The sequence below is a fragment of the Nomascus leucogenys genome, chromosome 13 (genome assembly GCF_006542625.1).
Source record: "Nomascus leucogenys isolate Asia chromosome 13, Asia_NLE_v1, whole genome shotgun sequence".
NCBI classification, from domain to species: Eukaryota; Metazoa; Chordata; class Mammalia; order Primates; family Hylobatidae; genus Nomascus; species Nomascus leucogenys.
In genome coordinates this window covers 48791911-48801680 of record NC_044393.1, presented here as the reverse complement: position 1 = coordinate 48801680, position 9770 = coordinate 48791911, and the positions used below count along the sequence as shown (strand labels likewise).

General features: G+C 43.3%; 1 protein-coding gene across 2 annotated transcripts in view; it reads left to right on the top strand.

Annotated features, from left to right (window-relative positions):
- Window positions 1–2435: 2435 nt before the first annotated feature.
- The window catches only part of GNAI1 (G protein subunit alpha i1), an 86076-nt gene continuing 78741 nt past the window's right edge, over window positions 2436–9770 (top strand). Inside the window, exons 1-2 of one of the 2 annotated variants that reach the window (XM_030825837.1) lie at window positions 2436–2509; window positions 2991–3241. In XM_030825837.1, coding sequence (XP_030681697.1) covers window positions 2439–2509; window positions 2991–3241 — 322 coding nt within the window. In that variant the 5' untranslated portion in view covers window positions 2436–2438. Of the gene's footprint in view, window positions 2510–2759; window positions 3242–9770 lie in introns of those variants that run through there. The other variant, XM_003268198.4, reaches the window with a different exon arrangement.

Sequence of the window (9770 nt, the reverse complement as noted above, 5' to 3'; positions counted from 1 at the left end):
AACAAACATGATGTTGAAAAGAAAAAACAGTACTCTGAAGTAGAGTGCTTTAACCTCTATAATTTCAATTTCACTCTGTATAAAAGAGATAAATAATATCTGCTCCACCTCCTTGACAAGGTTGTTGAATCATATTTTGCAACATCATAATTACGTAAATTATTAGCTTGAGTGACTCTCACCACCTCACATTTGGATTACTAACACAATTCACTTGCTGGTAACCCATTTGTTTTACATGTATGTAGTGGTAAGAGGGTTTTTTTATTTTTTTGCTTTTTAACATCTATTACCCAACTCAGGAAAGAATGTAAGGAGCACTTAGTACCCACTGTATCAAGTCCAACCCTTCACCTTAGCATTTAAAGCTGTCTTCCAACTTTGTCCCATACATCCCATCATTCTTTACACCAACTTTGTCCCACACATCCTGTCATTCTTCACAACCAAACAACTTTCAATTATAAAACCATTGTTTTCTCTTTCACGTATCTTGCATATTAACTGTTTAGCTGGTTATTCCCCTCAAACAAAATAGACCCTATTATGGACTGAATGTCTCCAAAGCCCTAACCCACAATACGATGGTATTTGGAGTTGGAACCTTTGGGAGGTAATTAGATTTGGATGAGGTCTTGAGAGTGGGGCCTTTAAGATGAGGCCTTTATAAGAAGAGGAGAGACCAGACTGCTTTCAAGCCCTCTCTCACTCTTGCTCTGCCATGTGAGGACGCAGCAAGAAAGAGGCCATCTGCAAGGCAGCAGCAGAACCCTCACTGAGGAACTGAATAAACTGGCACCTTAATCTTAGGTTTACCAGCTTCCAGAACGGTGAGAAATATATTCCTATTGTTTCAGCCGCTCAGGCTATGGTATTTTTAGGGCAGCCTGAACTAATACATACTTCTTTAAATTCCCCACCAATATCCTGTTATCACTTCCTTCAAACGTTTTTTCAAAACTTTCTTATCTTAGAATTTCCCCCCATACTGATCAGTTCATTATTCTGCATCCTCTTAGGAATTGTGCTACATATAAATCTAATTTGCTGTTCTTATTCGTTTATGTATCACATTTTAACTCACCTATTTGACTAACTTCAAACGACAGAAGTAATGTTACCTATTTGACAAACTTCTGTTACACGTACTTCATTTCTCCAAAACACAAGTTTTGTGGTCATTTCTACCAATATTCAGCCAGCACTGCTTCTTCTTTTGCTGAAACTGTTGGTTCCACACTCTGGTCCGAATTTAATAGGAAAGACTCACCATAAAAGATAATCAAGAATGGCTAATACACAGTGTGTTGAAATTTGATTTCCTTAAGTTTAATTCCAGAGTTCTGATACACATTAGCATTTAGAGTGCCTAGAATTACAGTGTAGAAGGTGACTAAGTACATTTAAAGATTGTTACTTTTTGTTGTTATATTACAAAAGATTATAGTTGAGGCAGATCTTGAAATTGCATCTCATCAGCCCAGCAGGTGGTGTGACTCCCATAGGAGAACAGGAAAGGACATGTCCCATAAGGAGGCAAGTCAGTCTCTGCTAGCTCACAAGCGTGGTCTCAGTGACCTACTCGAAAGCTATTCTGCTTGTATCATCAGTTCAGCCTCATCTCGGAAAACTCAAGCCCAGTTTTCCCAAATGATTTTTAGAGAATAAGATTTCCAGATGAAAACCAGGGAGCATGTTCCAATTTTTAATACATCAAGGAAGATGTTTTTCCTTGCTACCAGCCCCATTTTCTAATCAGTTAATGCTTCCTGTGATATCTGCAGGAGAAAGGTGTAGTGCAATTGACAGGGAGAGATGAGATCTTAAGCCTCTGCTCATTCATTGGGTTCTGAGTAGTAATGCCTCCCACAGGCCACAGGAACTTATCTCGGCTGATCGGTTACAGCTGGAAGGATGGGGCGATAGCACCATAGATCCACTCCTCATTTTACGGGCAAAGAAGCTAAGGCCTGTAAAAATGGCATGCCCAGTGGTACAGGAGTTACAAACACGGTCATAAATATTGGCTCAAAATTTGGCGTGGAAGCTTATGTGCTGCTCTAGAGATCTGCTACGATGTGGAGATTGGCTTGTGTGGGTGTGTTTTATTGCTCTTGTCATTTAAAAATACTTTTGATTATTTGTCTCCCTTTTTTTAGGTTACGAGGAAATCCTTCAAAATGCGTTCTTGTGAAAAATGTGAGAATGGAAGTAAAGAGGGAGGGATAGGAAGAAGGAAAGAGAAGCAAAAGGTAGGAAGAAAGTTGACCTTGGTGCCCTTTTCTAGTCCCCTCCCCCGACTTTCCTGTTCTCCACTGTGCCCATCTCTGGTTTCACCAGGCTCCATTCCTTCCCCAGCTCCCTGTTTCCCACGGCCCTGAAACCAGCCGACAGGGATTTGCATTTTGAAAAGCCTTGCGTGGCTACCGGCGCTGGGCATGCTCAAACGCCCAGAACTGGCTTTTTTCGGCAACTTTGGCAGCTCTCCCACCCCCACCCGAAGGGGCAGGTACGCACAGCTCCCTCCCTGTGAGTAAACGGAAAGAAATTACCCCACTCCCGCCCAGGGCAGAAGGCCACAGCTCCGCGGGGCAGTGGCGCGCTCCGTGGACGCTGCCAGGGGGCGCCAGGCCCTCGGTGGTGGCGCGGCGCTGGGGTCGGGGGCCGGGGGGCGCGCGCGCCCCTCCGAGGGGGCGCTGTCCGAGGGCACGTGCGCCGGCGCGCGCTCTGGGAGTGGTCGCGGGGTGGTGGGAGGGGCGGGCAGGGGCGGGGCCGCGGCGGCGCGCGGAGGCCGAGCTCTGCTGGGCTTGGAGAGGCTGCGGCGCGGCCAGCGGCGGGAGTGCAGCGGCCACTGTGCCCAGAGATTCAAAACCCCAAACCCGGGAATTGGGGGCGCTGAGCCGGGCCGGGAAGCAGAGCCTGGCCGTGAGGAACAGCCGCCCGTTGCTGTCTGCCCATTTGCGGACAGCGTCTCCCTCGACTCCGCTTAGGAAGTGGTGGGGGTGGCGTGGCCCCCGTCGGGAGGCGTTCGAACGCCCGCTTGGAGAGAGAAAGGATTCCCCTGTGCTTGGAGCCAGCACTCGGGCGCGGAGGGAGCGGCGGCAGGCTCTCGCTCTCGGCACCATGGGCTGCACGCTGAGCGCCGAGGACAAGGCGGCGGTGGAGCGGAGTAAGATGATCGACCGCAACCTCCGCGAGGACGGCGAGAAGGCGGCGCGCGAGGTCAAGCTGCTGCTGCTCGGTAAGGGCGGCCGGGTCGGGGCCCGGGGGTCGGCGGGGGACTGTGTGGCGCTTCGCGGTGACCGCTGCGCGGCCCTCGGCGTTTGGAAACCCGGAGGGAAGGGGGAGGAAGCGCCCGAGGAGGCTTCCGAGCGGGAGCTGGGTCGGGCGGTGCGGAGGCGAGGCAGGTCCCCCTCTCCGGGTGTCTGGCCTCCCTCCGCCCGGGCGGGCGAGGACTCCCCGCGGCGGGGCGGGCGCGTCACTTCACTCGGATGCCTTCGTGCGACCCAGCAAAGAGCCCAGGCGCGAGTCCGAGGCGGCGGGTCGCGTGGAAACCCTTTGCTTTGAAGTTTAGCTCAGCCTTATAAAGATGAAGGGGCATTCGCGGCTAGAAAATAACCCCCCCCCAACCCCTTCCCGGAAAACCCTTCTTCGTGTGAGGTGTAGGTTGTGTTTCACTGTGGTTTTCTCATGCCCATAGTGCCACGTTTGGTGAAATCAGTGCACCTTTTGTGGGGCCTCTGAGATGGGGCTGAAATGTCTTTCCTGTTAACTTCCTATGGCGACTCCTTAAGTGGTCAAGGAGCACTGATTACATTCCCCTAGCGCTGAGAAAAGGCAGCAGTGGATGCTTGATTTTTCTTGCTGTGGGGGCATGGAAGCCACCCAAGTGTGATTGGGAAGCTTTGCTTTAGTAGTAGGCAAGGCAGATACTCGAGTGGTGAAAACTGCTGTGAAAGAGCGAGAGGGTCACGCCAGACAACAGGGTTCTCTCTCCGCTGCCACCGTTTCTGATGAATGAGATTTGCCAGGTACACGCAAGGCTTTTATTTGTTCTTAGCACTGTTCTGTTCGTGAAACGCTACGTGGAGGTCTTTTCCAAATATTTGACGGGGAAGAAAATAAAGATAAACCAGGGTTTTCACTGAGGGAAGCATTAGGAAAATCTTTACAGGTTAAAATTTGTGAGTTAGGGTTTTCTTTTGTTTGCATGTTTTCTTCTCACACTCTAGGTATGTAGATAGATGAAAAATTTCTCAGAATCCTCATTTGCATTTCCAAGGACTGCTTTTATTTTTATACCAGTTATAATAAAAAAGAAATGTTGCACAAACCTGTTTTCAGTAAGCGTCTGTTTCATTGGTTTAATGACTGCAGAAAAAATGGTGGGTTTTTTTTCTCCATTACTAGTAGGCTTGGGAGCAGCAAAGTTGGCATGACTAAAAGTAATAATGATCTGAGTCATTTTGCAAGTAAACTGTCAAATAACTTTGCATTTTAAAGACCTGGGTGGCTTTTTTCACCCTCTCGCCCCCAACATAAATCTTTCTCAGTTAATGCTGTTTGCCTAAGTTTTTACATTAATAAGAAATACTGTATTTTGAGGAGGTTAGTGTGTGTACTTCTCTTGTGAATTGAATGTGAGATGGATATGAAATAAGAGGATTAAGAAGTTTTTTTCTTGCAGTTTTTGCTCTCCTGGTGTGATACGTTGTTTCAGTGTATTTCTGTGTGACTCTTAGTTTGAGCAGCCATCCACCATGTTTAAAGCAATTGAAAAATGAATTATCTGGTGGTGGTGTTTTGTCCTTTAATTAGGTGACTGTTAGGGATGGACTAGAATAAAGGTCCCAGGAGTAGGCTTTTGCTTATGTTCAGAAGAGATCAGTGTGTCTTAATCTTAGCACGGTTGGCATTTGGGGCTGGGTAATTCTTTGTTCTGCAGGTTGTTTTTGTGCATTGTACAATGTTCAGCAGCATCTTTGGCCTCCACTCATTAGATGCTAGTAGCAGCCCCCTAACCTATGAGCTCCAAAAGTGTTTCCACGTATTGCTAGAAGTCCTCTGGGGGCAAAATACAGCGTTAGTTAAGGACCACTGTTCTAGATTAAGACTTAAATATAACTGAATGTATAATATAGAACCAGAAGTTGAATCTTGACAGCCATCATAAGTGAGTTCAGAGAAAGATGTAGCAGAGGCCTCATTTTCAGAAGAAATTATGGAATTCGTATTTCTTTTTCTTTTCTTTTCTTCTTTTTTTTTTTTTTTTGAGACAGAGTCTTGCGCAGTGGCCCAGGCTGGAGTGCAGTGGCCCGATCTCCGCTCACTGCAACCTTCACCTCCTGGGTTCAAGCGATTCTCCTGCCTCAGCCTCCCGAGTAGCCGGGACTACAGGTGCGTGCCACCATGCTCGGCTAATTTTGTATTTTTAGTAGAGACCGGGTTTCACCATGTTGGCCAGGCTGGTCTCGAATTCCTGACCTCAGGTGATCCGCCCGCCTCAGCCTCCCAAAGTTCTGGGATTACAGGGGTGAGCCACCTCGCCCGGCCAGAATTCTTATTTCTCTAAACCAGTACTAACACCATTAGAAATATTTCAGAATGATTTTTAGAAATCTTTAGGTGACTGAATTCTTTTGGCTGTGTTTTCTAGCTTTGGTCTTTTGCTTTTCCCTACCTCTCTCCTCTTTGGAAATCCTGGCTGTCCTGCTGGCCCAGCACTCTCCTCTGTCTTATCCTCGTTCTACTCTACCCTTTTGCCCAGAGTTCCAGCACCCTAGTCCTGTAAACAGAATGCTGGCTTACTTATTCCGGAAATTTAATCTTGGAATGTTTGAAAATACTGTTTTCCTAATTTGACTTTAGTAGTGAATTGTGACCTTTTGGTTCTTTTTTGAATCCTTAAAGCATATGTATAGGCAGCTCAGTGAAATAATTCCATGTAAAACACAGCAATAGAATCAACCGGAAATGTAAAATCGTTTCTAGGTAACGTATAACCAGTGTCACAGCCATTTGCATTCGATCTTGTTCCTCTTCACTTATTCTGTTTTTCTCATCAAATGATGTTTTTTAAGTTTAAGGCATAAAATCTCTAAAGTATTTTTAAGACAGTCTGTTAAATATATTGCATTTTTTTCTTAAGGAATGTATTGTCATTTTAGACAGCTGGGCTGAGTAATTTAGATATGAGACTTGCACACTATTAGTAAAGATTTTGTCACTGAGTGTCTATATGATTTAAATCAGAGGTATTTCACTATACAGGGCAGTGAATTAGGCCTTAAAAAAAGAGTAGCTAGTCTAATCATTGACACTAAGGAAATTAGGCCAGAGTTTGGGTTCTTTGTCTTTTAGGTTTAGTTTTTATGCTTATTAGGATGATAATACTTAATAAACATTTTAAAGAAGTAAGTAATAATGAAAGTTTTTATATAATAATGTCTAATTGTTGTTGAGGAAATTATTTTTTATTGTTATATCTTTGAGAATGTTTTAATTTATCATCCTTTTATGGGCAGTAAGATTAAGCTTATGCTTTATTTCGGTAGGTAACTATAGTATACTACTGGTACTTATGGAATATTATTTTATTATGTGTTTTGAGGACATAAGAGTTCATATACAAATAAATGATCATGAATTAATTTTCTGTTCCAAAGCTTTGAGCAGTATTCTCCTTTATTCCACCTCACTATCCTTCCTTCCGCTGCACTTACCCTCATATACAAAATTCCACACCCTGATCTCCTTCTTTAGCTTGGTTTAAATATTCCAGGTTTGGGGGGAAATGAGCTGAGGGATTGGATTTCTTCTGTTTGGTGGGTATTTTTCTATTGCTGCCACCAGCCAGCTCTTTGGGATGCTGCATCATTAATCTTCACTCCTTTTGAACTTGCCCTGTGACTTCCCCCAGTTGAGAAATTTTGGCATTGCAGGGCCTTTGATTTTTCATTGCTTTGACTTTCTTAGAATTGGTTTAGGATCTTAGATGTCAGAAAGCCCATTTCCTTGAATAAACGGATCCGGTATTTCAGTATGGGTTGTGTGCTTCTCTCTCATGGCGTACCTTGTATTAGCAGTTACTTTAATAAGAAGCCACAGGTGGTTTAAGAGTATATTTTGGAATTGCTGATTTTTTTCTGTACCTTCTGTTTTTCATTTTCATATTTATAGTTCAAGTCCTTCTCTGCCTCTGGTAGCCTAATTCCAATAGGCTTTCCTGCTTCTTGTCTTTCCGTCTAGCTTCCTTGCTCAAAAACCTTTGTTGACTTTTCCGTTTCCTGCAGAATAAAATCTTTTAGCCTTGGCTTCCCTCTACCCTTATACTTTTTCCTTAGGGCACCCTTCTCCAAACAGAAACTGTTGGCCTATGTTAAAGCATATTTGCACTTGATTTCTGGTATTGTTTATCCTTCTGCCCAGCCTATTTTCCTACTGCTGTGGGCACTTTAAAGGCAGAATTTTTGTAGGTTTTCTTTGAATAACTAACAACCCTTCTATTTTATTATGTGTAAAATGACTTCTTAATTATGTAAAATTATTATCTTGCTGGAATGTAAACTTCATGTTCTGCTGTTTTCAGTATCAATGAGAGTAAATAACTGCCCAGCCAAATTATGTAAACAAAAAAGGAATAGTAAATTATGTGATGACCACTGTGAACACATGGCATCTAAAATCAAATTGGTTTAACATTTTTTTCATATTGATAAGAGCTTTTCATAGTCATTCTATTTGTTATATTAAAGTTGCGAAAATGATAATGGATATTCGTTGGAGGAGGATCTGCTATGTTGCAATTATGGCACTTTGCCCTGCAAATTTTTTTTTTTTGTAAAGGTAGATCTCATTTTCTAATTTTTATTTTTGGCCCCAATTTCTAATGCATAAAAAGTATATGACTCTTGTTGAATGTCTCAGTGATAGGAAATATGCCTGTCTTACAGAATTTAATAGGTGTTACTTAAACCTGAAAAAGACTGCTGTAATTTTTTAAACAAAAATTGTGTATTCAACCACAATCTTAATTTTTATTTTGTTGCACATTTCTAACTGCCTTGGAAAATTCTATGTACAGCAAATTCACACAGGAAGACCTGAGTGTATTTGAGTGTGTTTGTTGCAGATTTCTTGGTCACATGTTCTGGCATGCAGTTAACCAATGTATGACTCCCCAGAGTATGACACAGTGAAGTTCAGATCCCAGACTCCATTTGAGTCTTACGGACTAAGATGAGCTCTGCCTAATCTTTTAGTGCTCAGACTGGTTTCTGTCATAACTTGTTAGTGCCAATTAAAAACCTTAATGGAAATAGGGCAAAAAAAATTTTTAAATGAATGTTCATTACCATAAACGTAGTGACAATGCAAAATTTATTGTTATACAGTTGTGGAGGTTAGAAGTCCAAGAAGGGTTTCCACTGGGCTAAAGTCAGGTTGTTGATGGGGCTTCTTTTCTTCTGGAGATTCTAGAGGAGAATCCATTCCCTTGCCTTTTTCAACTCTACAGAGGCTGCCTGCTTCATTGGCTCATGGTGCCTTCTCCATCTCAAAGCCCAGCAATAGCTGGCGGAGTCTTTCTCATGTGGCATCACTCTCCTGCCTCCCCTTTTCACTTGGAAGGACCCTTGTAATTACATTGGGCCCACCCACATAATCCAAGTTAATAGCCCCATCTCAAGATCACATCTGCAAAATTCCTTTTGCCCTATGAGGTGACATATTCACAGGTTTCAGGGATTGGGACATATTTATCTTTGGGGACCATTATTTTGCCTACCACAGTCAGCCCTCTGGCTCCCAAAGGCTCATGTGCATCCTGCATGCAAAATGCATTCACCCTCTCCCAACATCTCCAAAAGTCTCAACCCAATACAGCCACAACTGACTGCAAAATCTCAACCAGGGCTCATCATCTAACTCAGGAATGGGTGAGATTCTGGGTGTAATCCATACTGGAACAAAATTCCTTTCTGTTTGTGGACCTGTGAAACTAGCAAACAAGTTATCTGCTCCCAGAATATTGTGGGTCAGGTATAGGTTATCATTAAATGGAAAGAAAAAGGGAGTCTCTAGTTTTGAGCACTTTCAAAACTTCTTTAGGTTTCAAGGCCTGGGGATAGTTCTCTGTGACTCTGCTCCACCCTCTGGGTACTGAACTTCTCCACTCTTGGGAGTCATCCTTCTTTTCTAATGAAGGGTGGTAGCACCTGTATGCTACTGATTACTTTTATCAGCCTGTTTCTTGCCTGTGGAATTATGGTGGTCTGACAGCATTATTTCATTTCATATTCTTCTACTTCACTTTTTTCCTCTCCCGTTTTACTGTAACCAGCAAGAAAAAACAAAAACAAAGAACCGGCCACATCTTCAATATTTTGCTTGGAAATCTCTTCATCTTAATGTCCAGGTTTATAGCTTATAAGGTCTGCTTTCCACATAACTGCTGGACTTAATTCAGCTAAGCTTTCTGCCTGTATATAACAAGGATCCCCCTCCTCTAGTTTCTAACAACATGTTTCACCTTTCTTCCCATCCAAGTCCTCAGCAGCATAAGGTCCATGCATCTAGGAACAGTATGTTCATGATAATTCACATATTTTCTAAGGTGATAATGTTTCATCTACCATGCTCCTCACTTCATTCTGAGCCCACACTGGGAGAGACATTAACATCGTATTTCTACTAACAGTATGTCAAGACCACCTAGACTTTTTCTCTTATGCTTTTCAAAATTCTTTTAGCCTCTGTCCATTGCCCATTTC